Source organism: Diadema antillarum, unplaced genomic scaffold (assembly GCF_040938485.1).
Source record: "Diadema antillarum isolate AM-2024a unplaced genomic scaffold, OU_Dant_1.0 seq00002229_RagTag, whole genome shotgun sequence".
NCBI classification, from domain to species: domain Eukaryota; kingdom Metazoa; phylum Echinodermata; class Echinoidea; order Diadematoida; family Diadematidae; genus Diadema; species Diadema antillarum.
This window is the reverse complement of record NW_027272861.1, coordinates 48,314-66,360: the sequence shown is the minus strand read 5'-3', so window position 1 is coordinate 66,360 and position 18,047 is coordinate 48,314. Positions and strand designations below refer to the sequence as shown.

Below are 18,047 nucleotides of genomic sequence, written 5' to 3'. Positions count from 1 at the left end.
CGCAACTCCATACGTTGTGTACGGCAAAATGTAAACAGCTACTAGTACTCCACTTCATTTTCTATCAGCAGCTAGCTTGTTCTCTGCATAGCTAGCGCTACACCCACACACTCACTGGATCCCTGAGACCCTGGAACTGCAATGTAAGTGCTCGAAAATTGTCTGTGGTCTGGCTATCCATTCCTACCTCAGATATTTTCACTTCAAAACGAAGAAAGGAAGAGTAGAATATTTCGGAGGAAAATAGCAGAGGATTGTCGCTGTTCACGTGTAAATTAAAAGGTGAATCCATCCAAAACTAACATTGTTATGTGATTGACCATCAATATCATGCATCATCGAGTGTCTGAGTTGTTTCAGTTGGCTCCAGAAGTAGTAACAACGTTTCTAAGTAATAATAGAGTAGTGTACAAATTGGCTACACAGGGTGCCGATTTGCAGCAGGGACCGGTTTTTATTCATTGATGAAAAGGCCCAATCAGTGGGACTGAGGGCAGGGGGTGGGGGTGGGGGGTGGGGGGGGGAGGGGGTAGTGCAAAGAGGGGCATTCCATAAAGCGTTTTGTCAGATAATGATAGGCCTGTTAATCTGACAAATTGTTATGTTATAACTATAAGCTACTGAAATCTTTGCATCCATCTGATTGGCTGAGAGCAAATTTTTAACACTTAAGCCTGCGGGTGCCTATATATAACTATTGCTATGGAGGAGTCTTTTTTTATCATTATTTTTATCTATTTTATTTTATCTTATTTTTTACTTTTACGGACTGATATTTCGGTAAAAAGGCTCTCTGCAGTATACACCATAATATTTCGAGATCGAGTCTAAATTTTAGTGAATCGGGAATTCCTAACGATTTTGCGAGTGGTTAAATTTGCGATCGTGGAGTCAGTATGTGTAACGGAGAAATGTACATGCACGCGTACATCACATCCACATCGGGATCAGAGTCAATATTTTCATGTGTCTTAGTTTTGCAAATAGCACCGGACTCGCGACACTAAAAACCTCGCGAGTATTCAGCGTATACAGTATTTAATAAACTAGTGGCGATCTCGAGTGCGGTTAAATGTAGTTAAATGTATATGAGCCACCATAGCATAGGAATGCATTGCCAAGAACACAATTTTGTCACTATTGAAAGCAGAAAACATCTAGAGGCCTTTAAACTACTGGTACAGCTTATATTGTATTGTGATTGTTATTTTAAGGTGTCGTGAAATATCTTTGGATATTGGTACTGTTTATATTTCTCTCTCTCTCTCTCTCTCTCTCTCTCAGCATCTATAGACTGAGATCATTACATGTTTTTGTTCTTGGACTCTTATCAACTCTGATATTTGAAACAGCTTTAAGTTTCAGTCTTAGTTTATCTTCATTAAAAAAAATTTAAAAAATTTAAAATCAACTTCTCGGTCCATTGATAGATTTTCTCCAGAGGTTCTACATGTATGTAAATTCTTTTTCCTTGGCTATATCAAGATATTTTCTCCATTAATTGTCCACCTACGATTTTGCAGTAGACAAGCACGGATGATGAACATATAGATCGTACTACCTCCAGCTTTATCTACCAGGCAGGACATTACACTTGCAGCATGGCAGATGGAATAGATGCAAAATCGGTGAGAGTAGTTCAAGCTTCAAGTGTGCAACAGTCTCCTACTATTAGTGTAAGGATGGAGTGGTGAGATAGTGCCCATCAGTACAGAAGATCAAAACCCTACCTAGATAGCAATCAAACTTGTTAGATATTTAGAATGACACAGTAAAATTAATCATCCAGTGATAGATTTGGCATTGTGTAATCAAGTGCACTGCTAAATATGATTCAATTACATGCCAATATGTAAAAAAGCATTTTCAACCAAATACATTGTATATCATAATATCCTATGAACAAATAAATGCACAAAGAAACAAAATATTGAATTTTAAAGAATAAGAATGGAAAACTTAAAGGAAAGAGACAAGAGAGCATGAACTGTCAGAAATTTGAAAAGATTTGTGCTCGGTTATTTGGTGATTTTCTTCTTCAGATCGTGGACAGCTGTAGGGAGGCTTTTGAAGCGGGCAAGACGAGATCGTATGAGGCCCGAATCCAGAATCTCCACAACCTACGGCGACTGTTGGTAGAAAACAAACAGGCGTTTGTCGACGCTGCCAGAAAGGATCTAGGAAAGGTATTTTGACGGACCTGACAATGATTATGATAAGTATGACAATGAACCTTTTCTTTGAAAACCATACATTTTTCCTGCGTCACCTGTTTCAGATAGTGACAGGTTTATAAGTCTGCAAAATCATGTTCTCAAAAAAAAAAACATAGAATAATGACTCCTAAATATTCAGTCAAAATCACACCCATGTGTAAAAAGGGTGATGAAAATGTCATTGTGTTACATATCTCTCAATTACTCGCTCATAGATCTCAGCAACAATTTCATTATTGAAGTGATATAAAAGATGATATCATTTCCAACGAATAATTGTTTTAGAATTATGATAACTTATCAATGGTCACAGTTTAACGCACAGGAGTTGAAGATATTTCAAATGTACTGAACAAATACACAAGTTGTAGACATTTGTCTTGTTACGGTATACTGAAGAAAAATGTAACTTCTGTAAAAAAAAAAAAAGTAGAGTAATGACTCCTAAATATTCAGTCAAAATCGCACCCATACATGTGTAAAAAGGGTGATGAAAATGTCATTGTGTTACATATCTCTCAATTACTCGCTCATAGATCTCAGCAACAATTTCATTATTGAAGTGATAAAAAGATGATATCAATTCCAACAAATAATTGTTTTAGAATTATGATAACTTATCAATGGTCACAGTTTAACATGCAGAAGTTGAAGACATTTTCAAATGTACTGAACAAATACACAAGGCATTTACTTCGTTACGGTATACTGAACAGATACACAAGTTGTATAGACATTTGTTTTGTTACGGTATACTGAAGAAAAAAATAACTTCTGTAATAGACCCTATGCATTGACGTCACACATGACTTTAGAAACTGAAGCACCCCTCACTCTGAGGGCAAGCGAGCGTTGCTCGAGGATATTCATTCACACATTCTGTGAGTATTCACCTTGATGCGGCAAAATGGTATGCTGTAGAAAGACAAAGTCCTATCGGTTACATGTACTGCGGTTTGAGCATCCCACAACGCAGCAAAAATTCACCATTTTGGAAGGCTTTTGTTGAAGTAATAAAGTCAAAACCGCATACAACGCCACACACGATGGCATTTGTTAACTTGTGAATGATGAATAGCCTAGGCCTCGAACGCTCATGCACGCTAGCTCCCTTGCCCTCAGAGTGAGAGAGTGCTTCGGTTTCCAAGGCTGTGTGATGTCACATGCATAGTTTTTATCAACCCATCGAAGATGAGCCCCGAGTATACTCAGGCAGGTGTCTATGGGATATAGCGTGTTGTAGCAAAATCAGCCCATCTTGTCCTTCTCTAGCTATAGCTCACTGTCGAGCTCAATGTCCTGTTACAGCACGCTGGGCCACGCAATCCAGTATAAACCTGGAGCTCTACCATAGTGGTACCCAGGCATTCACTGCAAACGACATCTCCATCCTTACCACTAGCATCTTGCTCCCTTTTCTGTCAATACTTACCTCTCTTTCTACCAATATTATGACCCACTGCCTTTGATACCTTATTTGCCTGGACATTACCTCACAGCTTGAAGCAGATAACCACTGATATCTGAATGCCAGAGGAAGAATTACCAAAAAACGAAAGAAGAAAAAGAAGTGGGCCCCAACCTGTTAAGCTGTTGAGGACAAATCCCAAGTCTACTCCGGCAGATGTCAATGGAAAATGTGTGTTGTATAGCAAAATCAGTCCGGCCTCAACGGATTATGAAAGACACGCTGCTTGTTAGAAGCTTTGATAGAACATGGTCACTGATATACAGTAGTAATTGTCGCCCTTTATTGTGTCTTTTACCCAATTCAGTATCCTTGATCCTTCCCTAGCAGTTTGGGAAGTTGATGTCACCTCTTATACTACTCCTGTGATAAGCCGTATATCTCTTTGTCCCATTGTTGTAAGCCAAGCCATTTAGGTGTCTAATCCCCTATTAGCATTGCACTAGCCAATCCTCTTTGTGGAAGGCAGCTAAAGCCCCCTTTGGTGATTGTTGTAAAGATTCCAAGTACTTGAATAGGACCAGGGGAGACCCCTTTGAGAAAACAGTCTGGGTTTTGCCTCCATGGAGTGAAGGTGGCTTTAACCCGTTGAGGACGAGTCCCGAGTATACTCGGGCAAGTACCTATGGGAAATGTATGTTGTATCAAAATCAGCCTCTCCTCAATCTTTGTGGAGGCATCCAGATGAAAGAGGGACAGATAATCACGGTCAGACTGTATGTTGGCTCTTCAACAAATCTGTTTTGTAAGATTTACTCAAATTACTTAATTACTGTGAAAGTGGAAATTTTCGCAGGGTGGAATATTTTGCTTGGCATGAAACTAACTGGCGTTTTTTATCCTGTTTGTTAAAATTCTACCATGGCATTAATTCAACTTCCCCTCTCTGTTTTTATGTACTGTATTTTCTATTCCACAGCCCGAGTTTGAGACTGTTAACTTCGAAATCGACTTCTGCTACAATGAGGTCATCACATACATCAATGAGCTAGAGGAATGGATGAAGCCAGAAAAGGTGTGATGTGGATGTTGCAGTGTCAGTGGTGGTTCATGAAAGGAGAATGATACCCTCCTATTTTATGTGTGGATTGAGTAAATGCAGAGATATCGGGAGAACACGTCAGTAAAAGTTTTAAGGAAACTGGTCATTTCCTTTGAAAGTTAAGACTTTTGAACAAAGTTTCATTTCCATAATCGCGGGGTGAGAAAGCCATAGCAATTGTGACATGACAGCAAAACAGAATAATCAATATACAGAAAATGAAAAGAGAGTTGCACAAAATGTGAATTTTATGAAAGGTACACATTGCCCTCAACTTTTCACTGATAAATATTAAAGGTGACATTATTCCTCCTGCTTTCTGAAGAGGTTAGTCGAGTGGTCCTTCATTGTGCTAGAAAAATAAAAGGAAAAGTTAGAATATAGACATCTAGATAGGTAGATAGATGCATGCAGATAGCTGGATAGATAGATAGATAGATACATGTACAAGTAGATAGATAGATGGATAGATATTCAAGCAGATAGATTGATGAATGGATGGATATGTGGATTGATAGATACACTGTGCATGATTGATTGAAAATTAATAGATTAATTGATTGACAGATTTAATGATAGATTAATGGTATACAAAAGAGGAATGGTCAGGAGTGTGATGGGAGGAAATTTCGCACAGGGTGAAAGATAGGCGTTCTACTCAACGATGCAAAGGCAAGTTCCTAGTGCACCTCATCTTTCACCAAGACCCCGTTTACAGTGCGGGGCTGGGCCGAGCCTAGCCTCAATTGCGAGGCCGGGCCCCGCAATTTTGTCCGTTTACACTGCCGGGCTCGGCCATGCTTTTGATTCAAACCTTTTAATATGTTGTCGTAGTGGCGCTCTGCTTGTAAACAAATGCAGTTTGGTATTGTCTGGTTTTCAGACCCTTTGTCAAATGAATTCTGTGGCGACGAAGTCGCCGTTCGGGCAAAGGCCTTTGCCGAAGGAAAAAATCCTTTGCAGGACAAAACCACCTTAAACTATACAAGTTTTCGACGTTAAGGGGGTTAATATCCTGAACAGCGAAATAGTACAGGCAGAGGGTTTGGAAGCCAGACTAAAATTGCCCGCGCATTTGGCCCAGTTTACGTTTACACTGACAAAAGGCCGGGCTCGGCCACGGCCGAGCCGCGGCCGAGACCACCTCCAGAGCGAGGCCAAATGCGAGGCCAATTTTGGCCCCGCATTTGGCCTTTTGCGCGTTTACACTGAAGCGGGGCTGGGCACGGCCGCGGCCGAGCCTCGCACTGTAAACGGGGTCTAAGTGTGACATCTTGTTCCATATTGCATGAGTAAAGACCATACGCTACCGGTATTTGTTTTATACAACACCTGGAACGTCAACAGATGTGTTCCACACAGATTCCGGAATGTATTGCAGAAATGGCAACGATTGTGAAAGGCAAATAAGTAGCAAAGTCAGAATCAGTTGTTTTTATTTTGATTTTTTTTCATTATTTCTTCCTCTTTCTTTTAAGGTGGGAATGACTGTAGCTGCCATTGGCAAGCATGCCTTCATCCAGAGGGAGCCATTGGGTGTGGTTCTGATCATAGGGGCGTGGAACTACCCCATCCAGATGGTGGTCCACCCCTTGGTGGGAGCACTGGCGGCAGGTATATTTTGAAGGCCTTTTTGCACCTTAAAATGAAATGTGTCTTTGAGTCTATGAATTGTGATTCAAAATGAGGTGTTTCACACCAGAATACTGGATATTTTATTTACTTTGATTTATGTAACAATGTTTGACAGCTGAGATGCAGCAAACACATTTATATGAACCGTGTGAAAAAACTCAATTTGCATTGACTTTGTACACAAAATCACATTTTTGAGCGATTTTCGGCCTCACATGCATGTACAAAATGTTATGTAACTTCAGAAATTTCACAAATTATGTAATTTCACAAATTTGATGTCAAAATGTGCGGGAAACTTGAAAGAAAAAAGTCGTAGAGCATCGCGGCAAGAGCATTGCGTGTTGCAGAGTAATCGTGCGAAATGTCGAGGGGGGGCCTTTTAGGCCCCCTCCCCAGTCTTTTTAGGGTAAAAAGAAAGTATGATGCCCTTCAACTGGAGGAAAACTTTTAACACAATTTATGTTGTTTCAATTTTTATTTAAAGCCACCTATTGATTATGCTTCAGCCTCTTTGTTTTGTATTTCTGAGTCTTTTTAATGACATTGTAGCCTTTTGACAAGGCCTCGTGGCTGAAGATTGAGACTAACTTGCCACACCGAGCACTGCGAGAAACGGGTGAACGCGAAACCGAGTGGCGCAGCCACGAGGCCTTTTGAAATCTGGGTTATTTTTTTCCCTACTGCCTCCCGACGAAGGCAAGTATGAATTAGTCATATATTCATGAGTCAGATCACAGTTGGTATGCTAATGAGGACGTGTCAACGCTGGCAATGCAAGCAGCTACCGCAGGCAGGCTAGATGCGGATGAGCGAGCCGCCGACACGCATACTTATGTGCATTCATTGGATGTGACGGCGTGGAGAGCAATGCGGTCGCTGATTGGCCGCTACCGTTTTTGTTAGCAGAATTGGCGAGAAACAACGCTCAAGATAAGAAATTCATGTCAGGTTTCAAAAGGCCTCGCGGCTGCGCCGCTCGGTCTTGCGTTCACCCGTTCTCTCGCAGTTAGTCTCTTTTTCAGCCACGAGGCCTTGCCAAGAGGCTAATGACATTGGGACTCCCTTTCTTGTGCCCCTCCTGCCCTGTCCTTGCTCCTGTCCTGTAGTCAACTTGATTTACTTTAATTCTTGTGGTCAACAAGAAAGAGTGACAAATATTCTTGTCTCCTCCCTCCCTTGTCTTTCTGCCCTCCTCTTGCACATTGCATCATAATGGCATTCCTTTCAGTTCTTTAACCCGTTGAGGACGGGCTGATTTTGCTACAACACGCATTTGCAATAGACACCTGCCTCAGTATACTTGGGACTCGTCCTCAACAGGTTACAAATTTCTACAAGTCTGACATGACGTAAAGTGTCCTAGAACTGTGAATTAGTCAAAAACATTGAACTTATATATGCTGCCATCTTTCTAATGTCATTTCAGGGAATACAGTGATTGTAAAGCCGTCTGAAATAAGTGAGACCAGTGCCAAGTTGTTCGAAGAGCTGTTCCCAAAGTACCTCGACCCTGTGAGTATTGCCATAGCTTGAGTAGACATGGCACTCTGCCATTTGTAACGCATGGATCTCTAGATTTTGCGGTCTTAGCCACTCGCTCATGACAATTTCTGATCCACTTTATTTTTTTCTCTTCTCTTTTTCTTTTTCATTATTATCCTTCACCGTTGATTACCCAGAGCTGCTTCCGGCTTGTGAATGGAGGCGTTGCCGAGGTGACAGCCCTTCTGGAGCAGAATTTTGACCACATCATGTACACAGGCAGCGGTCAAGTGGGCAGGATCGTCTACTCTGCCGCGGCCAAGCATCTGACCCCTGTGACCTTGGAGCTCGGGGGCAAGAGGTCAATAGCATATCACATTCAAATCCATGTCATTCTCTGGAGAAGGGGAACACTGTCGTAATGGGAGGGGGGTAATGAGGGGTCTGAGAGGCACAACTTTACCCCCCTCCCCCCCCCCCCTTTTAATACTCTAATGTCTATTGTGGAGATATGTATGAAGCTGCAAAAATGAAGTTTTAAAAAAGAGGTAATTGAAACTTAAAGTTTGTGTGTCTATCTTGCAACCCTTAAAATCGGATTCCTTTCATAAGCTGGTATATTGTAGAGTGAGGTAATTGAGACCTTACCTCAGAATGATAGAACTGGACACTCCTGTATGATGGAGGGGGAAATAGCATTATAGATTTCAAGTGAATTTATTTGGACCTCAAAATATTCTAATCATTATTTTTGATGACATGGGGTTAGTTTTTAATTCTTTTTTTAAAGACTCTGAGGTGTATTACTGTAAGTTTTCATGTGTTATGTTGGGAGATATATAACAAAATATACAAAATTCTGTGTCTTTTGCAAAAGGAATATATGACAAACAAACAAAAAAAAAGATCTTAGATTCACCAGATTTACTATGCTCAATATTTCTGTAGGTGGTAGAGTTGGAATGACCCATCCAGTGAACAATTTCTAATCATGGTGAAAAATGTGTTTACCAATCTATTGGAACTTGTGTTTGCTTGCATGGAATGTCCTTATAGAGCTCAGTCAGCAAAGATCACCAATTTCCAAAATTGACAAAATGGTGCTAAAACAGCAAATTTAAGACTGTACAATCGGCAGAATCCTGTCCAGATACATTGTGAAGTAGCAGTAAGATAGAAAATTCATATCTGTGATTTATTTATCTCAATGTATTCATCATTTTGTTGACAGCAACAGAATATGGTGAAAGTATATCATCTGACATACATATAACAGGATTACCAATTGGGTCCTAGTTTTATCTTGCTCGGAAAACACATTGTAGAGCATGAAAGATTATTTTGTCACACAAAAATTTAAGTGTTGTTTCTGCTAAGGCAATTCCTGTGTATCGGTGACCATTGTACCAATGTGTCCTTCTACCACCATCTACTCTGCAGCCCCGTGTACATCGACGAAAATTGCAACGTAGACATCGCGGTGCGCCGAACCGTGTCTGCGAAGTTCTACAACGCGGGGCAGACGTGCATCGCCCCCGACTACATCATCTGTCGTCGCGACATGACGGAGAAGGTGGTGGCGAGCATCAAGAGGGCTCTGAAGCAGTTTTTCGGCGACGACCCGAAGCAGTCGGGAGACTTTGGGAGAATCGTCAGTGTGAGGCATATGAAGTAGGCGCTTTCTATTCATTTAACCCTTTTTGAGCCACAGACTTTGGACAGTGTGTACAATGCTATGGGGTTTTCTGTGCCAATCAGCACTCAAAACACACAGAGGGTTAAAGCAGGGCTCGACACTAACGGTGGCCCGGTGGCCCGGGGCCACCAAAAATGAAAGTCGGGCCACCAAATTTTTAAAAAGGGCAAATTTGGTGGCCCGCCTCGGACCACCAAAATTTTTTGGAAAGTATGTCAATAAATTCGTAACTTTTTGCGATGGAAATTAGCATTTAAATTTGTTTAAAGGATGGATAAAAAGGACTGAATGAGTGCCTGAGAGTGAGTGTTGCAAGTTTGTTGAAGTTTATTTATGAGTAGATAATTATGTCCAACTTCTAATTCTTACTGTCATAAAACTTAAATATTTGACTCGTTAAAAAAAAGGACTTTTAATGTTTTTTATTGTTCTTTTTTCGGGACACCAAATTTTTCTCTCGGGCCACCAAAAATTTGAAATTTAGGATTTTGGTGGCCCCATCGGGCCACCAAACAAAAAAGTTAGTGTCGAGCCATGGTTAAAGTCATCATTTTCAGCAAATCATGGAATGCAAGCATTGCAATCATAAAAAATGATACACTGTGTATCAATTGATGTGGTTATTTATTTGCCATTTCTTTATGTATACTCATTGTCCAAAAACAAAATCACAACAGAACCCTCTGCATTTATAAAAATAGTGTATCGATCCAAATACAATTTCATGGTATGAAACTATAACTTATTGCCCACATCTTACAGAAAACCCCATCTGATTTGCTTCAGTGGTCAAAGATAAGTGAGGATCTTTGTAGAGCATGTCAGAAATTCCTTCCATCCCAGTTCTGTCCATTGTGTTCACACATTATGCAGTTCCAAGAGCATCCAAGTGCCTATTAAACTTGGAAGAATCAGACCCATGACATGCTGTACAACGATCCACATTTCTTTGTGACCACTCAACCAAATTGAATGGGGTTTTCTGCAAAATATAGCTAAGGTGTTATATTTGAAGACCCTGAAGTAGTATTCAGACAATTTAATCATATTGGAAGTTATCAATGCAAAAATCTAAATGTATTTTTTTTTTTTGGGGGGGGGGACATACTGTCACAGAACTTTAATACTCATGAGACTGGTTGACATGCTTTTTGACAACTTGTGTCACTCACCATAATGTGTTCATTTTTTTTTTACATATTTATTTCCATTTGTTTCCCTTCTGGGATGTCAAAGAGGATTGTTGTCGCTCTTGGAGGACCAAGAGATCGCCATCGGAGGAGAATCAAACGAGGAAGGCCTGTACATCGCCCCCACGGTTCTTGTCAATGTCAAGGACACGGACAAAGTCATGCAGGAGGAAGTAAGGACAGTCTGGGCTTGGAGGGGGGATCAAGAAGGAGGAGGAATAGAAAGAGGGGGAGGTAAAGAAGAAGAGGGAAAGAAATTGGGGTGGGGGGAGGGAGGAGAGGGGGAGCTCTGCGCCTTGAGCACTAGTCATTTGGAATTTGCGCATTATATTAGTACCCAGCAATTACCCCCCAAGAGCAATTACCCCCCGGCCAAATACTGGTTAATGGTAAGGTTAAAGTAAAGATTAGGGTTAGGGTAGGGTTACGATTAGGTTCAGGATTAGGATTAGGATTAGGATTAGGGCCACGGGGAGGGTCCAGGGTAATTGCCCAGGGGGTAATTGCTATAGACCCGTACTCTGTATTATTATTATCATTAGTTTAGAGGAAGGCGCATTGTTAAAGCGGTGGGAATGTATGAAGGGGAGATGGGAAGTTGGAGAGAGGGAGGTGGGATACTGGAGGAGAGGAGGAGAGTTGAGAATGGAGGGTAAGGCAAGACCAAAGGGGGAGAGAAGGGAGGAGAAAGAGGGGGAGTAATCAGGGAGGGGGAAGGGAATGGGGATGGGAGGGACAAGAGGGTAGTGAAAGGGGGTAAGGGGAAGGGGGATGGGGTGGTTAACTCTTTATGTGCCATAGTGTGAACCCCCTGTGTGCCACATAATTCTACGATACCAACGTAGTCATGCTTTGAGAAAACATTCTGTTGTGTTTTTTCAAATCTATTTAACTTGTATAGATTTCTGCTGAATTGTTGATGCAGTAGAGAAAATGCCAAGCTTTACATTGATTTAAATTGTATGACAAATTTATGATTGTTTTTCTTTCAGTTGCCCAGTAGCTACATTAAAAGAATGACTCTTGCACTCAAAATAGTGACAGAAACTTGGAATTTACACACAAATCCAGTCAGGACTCCTGTTTGGTAGTCAATCAGCACATAAAATGCAAGCTGTATGTAAGAGGAACGGAATTGCGAGAAACGCTTTCATTGTACAGTAGCATTTGGCGATTTATCAATAGGTTTTGGCGGGTTTGTGCGTTTGAGCGGAATATGCAAAGTTGGTACGCCGTCGACTGAGACGGACGTGCGAACGTGTCACATAAAGAGTTAAGGAGAGAGAGGTGGAGGAAGTGCCAGTGATGGGATAGAAAAGAGGTGGGGCTATGGTAATGTTTAATAGTAACATGAGCTGGAGGGATCAGGGAAGAGGTCAAAGGTCTGTTGAAGTAGTGGAAATGACAGGGGAAGTGGAAAGGGGGAAGGGGAGGTGTGGTCACGTGGAGAATGCGGAGAAGAAGAAGAGAGAAGACATGGTGGAGGCTTTGGTTTTACCAGTGGATTACCAAACAACAAACATGAGACAGAATGATGGTTTGAATGAAGTGCAAGTATATTTGCAACTGATATCCCAGAACACCTCTGATTGATAAAACATTCTTTTGATTTGTCGTCCATGCCGTGCTTAGATTTTCGGACCAATTTTGCCAATATTCAACAGAGACTCTGTGGATGAGGCTATCGAGTTTATCAACCAGAGGTTAGTCCCACTTTAAACAATACTTTGCATGATTTGCTTTCTCTTTGCATAAAACATTTCTTTCTCATGCATATGCATAAAAGTCATGCATATGCATGAATGCGAAGAGGATTCTTGCCATATCAACCTCTGGTCACTGAAGAAAGCAATTAACCCGTTGAGGACGGACTGATTTTGCTACAACGCACACTTCCCATAGACACGTGCCCGAGTATACTCGGGACTCGTCCTCAACGGGTTAATATATCTCTGTATGTTTGGATAGTGAATCAAATCACAGAGTAGGAGGCTACAGGTGATACAAACAGGTGGAAATCACCCACATCCCAAACACATAGGCCTAGAGTGTACTTGCACACAATCTTTGCACGTTTGCTGTTGGCCGCGGACGATTCTGCGACTTCCCAGAACGACCTTCACACGCAATTTCAGCACAAAAGGGATTAATAAAAGCCAAGCATATGACGGAACCTTTTTTTTTTTTGTCACAATTCAAATTCACTGATCAGAGTTTCCACAACCTGTCTGTGACATCATATGTAATTGCTGACTTTTTAAACCAGTATATATGTGGAACATTTCACGTAAAAGGTCAAAGGTGACCACCAGCATCTTTTGTTTTGGTCTTCCAGGGACAAGCCACTGGCTCTGTACGCATTTTCCAATGATACCCGGGTGCTGGACAGACTCCGGAATGAAACCTCGAGTGGGGCTTTCTGTGGAAATGAGTGCTTCGTGTATGGAGGAGGTAAGAAACGTCATACAAATAGCTTTTGAATATAGCCAGGGCTCGACACTAACTTTTTTGTTTGGTGGCCCGATGGGGCCACCAAAATCCTCAATTTCAAATTTTTGGTAGCCCGAGAGAAAAATTTGGTGGCCCCGAAAAAAAAAAAAACAATAAAAAAAATAAAGTCCTGTTTTTTTAATGAGTCAAATATCTAAGTTTTATCCAGTCATAGTAAGAATTGGAAGTTGGACATACATCTACTCATAAATAAACCTCAACAAACTCGCAACACTCACTCTCAGGCACTCATTCAGTCCTTTTCATCCATCCTTTAAACAAATATAAGTGCTAATTTCCGGCGCAAAAAATTACAAATTAATTGACGTGCTTTTCAAAAAAAATTTGGTGGCCCGAGGCGGGCCATCAAAATTGCCCTTTTTTGAAATTTGGTGGCCCGACTTTCAATTTTGGTGGCCCCGGGCCACCGTTAGTGTCGAGCCCTGATATAGCTAATATTGATGATAATGATGGAGTTCTTTAAGGCGCCATATCTGTGACATAGTGACACTCCTGTCACAGAAAGGTGAAACCTGTTTTTGACATTGCTTCATTTTGAAAGAGCTACAATTGAAAAGAAAAACATGAAAAATTTAATTAGTAGAAGTGAAAGATTTTGGGGGTTTTCTTGAAAAGTGGAAATGAAGTCTCCATTTTGGGTTTCACCGGCAGTAGCATTTATTTGGGTGCTGTAGGATTGTTGTTTTTTTTTTTGGTGTTTTTCTCAGGAATTACCACGGCCCCATTCTCATGAAGCAGTCTCTCTGGTGGAATGTCCTCTTTAAAAATGGTGATATTATCCAAGGATGATATTGGAAGGAGCGTAATGTTTTATAAAGCTTCAAATCTGTCATTTTATAGAAAAACACTTCCATTCACAAAAGTAGTGTGTGTTAGATTATATTCAATTATTACAAAAAGGTGTTTGTTTTTTGAAGTCAGTAAAAAGTTTTGGTTTGATAAATACTCTCCTCAGAGAAAATTTATTGCATTTAGATAATTTCCTTCCCCATTCATGTTGATTTTGTTATGATACACCATGTATAATAAACATTCTTGTTGACTGCTAATAATGTTACTTCGTATATAAATTTCCATGTTTACTAGTATACTCTCTACAACAACTCGACAAGTAGCCATTTTTATGCCTCCGCCACAAAGTGCTGCCGGAGCCATTATGTTTTCGGGTTGTCCGTCCGTCCTTCCGTCCGTGATCAATTTTGTGGACAGCGTAACTGAAAAACCATTTGAGGTATCCTAATGAAACTTGGCATACAAGTAGGCAAAGTTGTGCCTATCAACTTTTAGGCGCACATGCTCAAGGTCAAAGGTCAAGGTCAAATGCTCAAAACTTCACTATTTCCCCCATGTATCCACAGAATGCCTAAAGGTATTATCTTTAAACTTAGTGTATACATGTACTACAAAATAAAGATTCTCCAGAGAGAGTTTTGGGTCATGAGGTCAAAGTTCAGAGGTCAAGTCAAAATGTTGAAATTTCATGTTTTTCTCTATATCTCTCAAATGGTTCATGGAATCGTAATGGTACTTAGTATATGTGCATGTACTAACTGACAGTGATTTGTCTAGGGAATTTGGGGGTCATGGGTCAAAGGTCAGGGGTCAAATGTCAAGGTCAACTCCTCAAAATGTCACTTCTTTCCTTATATTTATGCAATGCCTGCAGGATTTTTCTTGAAACTTTATATATACATGTATTGCCCAATATAGATTCTCTGGCAAGTTTCTTGCCAAAAGGTCAAAGGTCAAGTGAAAGTGCTAAATTTCACTTCTTCCTCCACATCTCAAAAGTGACTCAAGGTATCATCCTGAAACTTAGTACATATCTATGCATGTTCTGCATGACAGTGATTCTCTTAGGAACTTTAGGGTCATAAAGTCGAAGGTTAAGGTTCAAAGGCCAGGCCTAAATGCTAATTTTACCATTTAACACTGAAATTACACTTTAATCCATACCTTGAAAATTACTCAATGCATATAAACTTATAAAAGGGTCAAAAGTCAAGTAAAAATCCTCAAATTGCCAATACCTGCACTCTTAAGACAATTTAGCCATTCATCCAATTAAACCTAATTCAAGGAAAGTGAACATTCAGCACATTGTGACAAACCTGTCGTTTTAATATTTGCCAATTATGTGAAACTGTCATCACACATTGTCAAGATGTACTATAGACCTATTAGGAGAACCATGCTTTATGGCAGAGGCATACCAGTCACATAGCGACATTTTGGAGTTACACAATAACTTTCTTGATACTTTTCTTTAATTGGGCCTATTTAGTACATTTTTTACTTTCTTCTTCAGCGATGTCCATGTGCAGTCATACAGCTGTCGTTTACATTGATTTTATGATTATTACATTGTGAAATGTCCTGTGCAGTGGAGACTCTCCCGTTTGGAGGCGTAGGAGGGAGCGGTACAGGGTGTTATCATGGAAAGTTCACATTCGACACGTTTTCCCACCGCAAGGCGTGTCTGGTGGACCCGATCTACACTGTGTCTGAAATGGCCCGAGGGTGAGTCTGTAGTGATTTGCTATGATGGTATATGTGGTATATTGGATTTAAACTTTTGACTTTAAAGTTATTCCATGTGCACTGTCGAAAGTGTTGATTTTTGCTCTTTTTGGTGAAGTTTGACAAGTTCAAAGGTCAAAGTGATAAGCACCGTACTCATTGTATTGTGGTGTACTCTCAATAACATTCCACAGTATTGAGCTTCGACCACGACATTCACACCACAAGTACGTCACCTAAAGATGCCGTTCAGATTTGAATAGTGGTTAAGTTCGGCAAGGGGAAAAGTAAAAAAGTCAATGAACTTTCCGTGACAAGTACTGTAATTGAAATATTGTGGTGTACTCTCAATAACTTTCCACAGCTTTGAGCTATGTTTGTGAAACTCACACCTCAGGTGCAACACTTAAGGGTGCTGGTCAAGTTTGAATACTGGTTCATTAATTCCCACAAGGTCAAAGGTCAATGAACTTACATTGAAAAGCACTATAACCACAAATTGCGACATGCCTGTGTAATATTGTTTTGGTGTTTGCCTTGTTTACAAATCTTTTTATTCGTATCGACATATCCGCAGGCTGTTGTACGCCCCATTCTCGGAGCGGAAGAAAGCATTAGTAGCCTGGGGTCTGAGGAAACGGCTCCGTAACAAGATGCTGTGGAACCTGTTACTGATGGCTGGTGCTGTGGCAGTAGCTGCTGTCGTGTACAGAATCTGTCAGAGTACGAGTAACTAGCAACATCTGAATGATGTTTGACGCAACGCTCAAACAGTAAGTGTTCTCTCAAAAGTGTGTTTTTGAGATGCAATGGTTAACATTTAGCATTTAGTCTAGATCATGTTTGTGACGTACGCGTCCATGTATGTTGCGGTAAGGACCATTTCTCTCTCTTTTACTTCCCCTTCTATTACAGCCAGCACTACTACAATGTAATTGTAACTCCTGCTCATGCTACACGTATCACTACCGGACTCAACATTAGCTATGGCACTGGTGGCCCGGGGCCACTAAAACTTGATGTCGGGCCACCAAATTTTAAAAAAGCTTACTTCTTGGTACCCCATCTGGGCAAAATAAAATGTTAGCATCAATAGTGTTCAGGCTTTTTTGCCCCACAAAGCCCCTATTTTGTTTTGTTTATATGTGCATGTTTAAAGTTTATGGGGTATCATGCTCAATATGAACCACAGCTATCATCTTTCCTTTGGCTATTTTTTCCTGCTTAGCCATAGTTTTACTTTGGAGTATAAATGTTTTATTACTATGGATATTTATGTTGATGTATTTTCATATTAAGCAATATCTTGCTTTTTCTTTCTTCTGTAGATACTGGTTACATAGTGCTGGAGTGCAGACTGTGTTCAGGTTGCCTACAGAGTTTGACCATTGAACCAAGCTACCAAACCTACTCACCGCCATAAGGTCAAGTAAATGATTCTTGGATTTTGATCTTGAATGAAATGGTAGACTCATGCCAACACTAACTTAGAATGGAGTTTTGGAATTCAATGCTAGGTGCCTGGTCTAAACATTTGATTTAATTCATGCATAAACTAAACTGAAATTGCTCGTAGAGCTGGGCTCGATGTGAATCAACTTAGTTGCCATAATTATGCAGTTCATGTGAATATGATTCACTTTTAGGTTAATTATTATGATGCTGAGTTGGTGGATTTGTATTTACCTTTCACTGGTTGTTTTAAGTGGACTAAGGTCTGATGTTATTGTATAGTGGCAATATCTTTCCCTTTAAGACAGCACTTTTTTGTAACTAGTGGTAAAACATGCTGTATGAATAAGAGACTGCTGTTATTTTATGTTGCTGTTATGTAACTGTACATCTTCCTTTTTAAATGTACAATTTCCTGGCATACTGTCAGCTCTAAGATATATATTTTCCCCCCAGAAATATCAAATTTCTGCAATCTTGTTTCAATGAATGTGCAATTTCATTGTCTTATCACATTTTAAATGAACCTTACTGAATGTAGGCATACTATGAAATTATAGCCATATATCACAACAAAATTAAAGGCATCAATCAAACTTTCCACGTGACTGGCTAACCCTCGTCCACTACTATGGACTTACATGTACTCAAGTTAAATGTGACCCTGCACCTCAAAACAAACAAAAAGTCGCCAGACATGAATTTTAGTTAAGACCACATTCTTAAAGAGCAGACTTTAAGCTTTAAAATGATGTATAACTCAAATCAAATGGACTCTCCTAACCTATCTAAATATTGGAAAGAAAGCACAAACTCAGGAAAAGTGTGAACT

The 18,047-nt window shown here is 40.3% G+C and overlaps 1 protein-coding gene across 1 annotated transcript; it reads left to right on the top strand.

Moving 5' to 3' along the window:
* Positions 1–96: 96 nt before the first annotated feature.
* On the top strand, positions 97–16,530 carry LOC139714316 (aldehyde dehydrogenase family 3 member B2-like). The gene is made up of 13 exons (XM_071626029.1): positions 97–143; positions 1,524–1,628; positions 2,043–2,186; positions 4,604–4,699; positions 6,205–6,340; positions 7,791–7,876; positions 8,044–8,207; positions 9,287–9,517; positions 10,779–10,905; positions 12,365–12,435; positions 13,068–13,183; positions 15,628–15,763; positions 16,341–16,530. The coding sequence occupies exons 2-13, from the start codon at positions 1,602–1,604 to the stop codon at positions 16,498–16,500; spliced, it is 1,494 nt and encodes a 497-aa protein (XP_071482130.1). The 5' UTR covers positions 97–143; positions 1,524–1,601; the 3' UTR covers positions 16,501–16,530.
* The last annotated feature ends 1,517 nt before the right edge of the window (positions 16,531–18,047 follow it).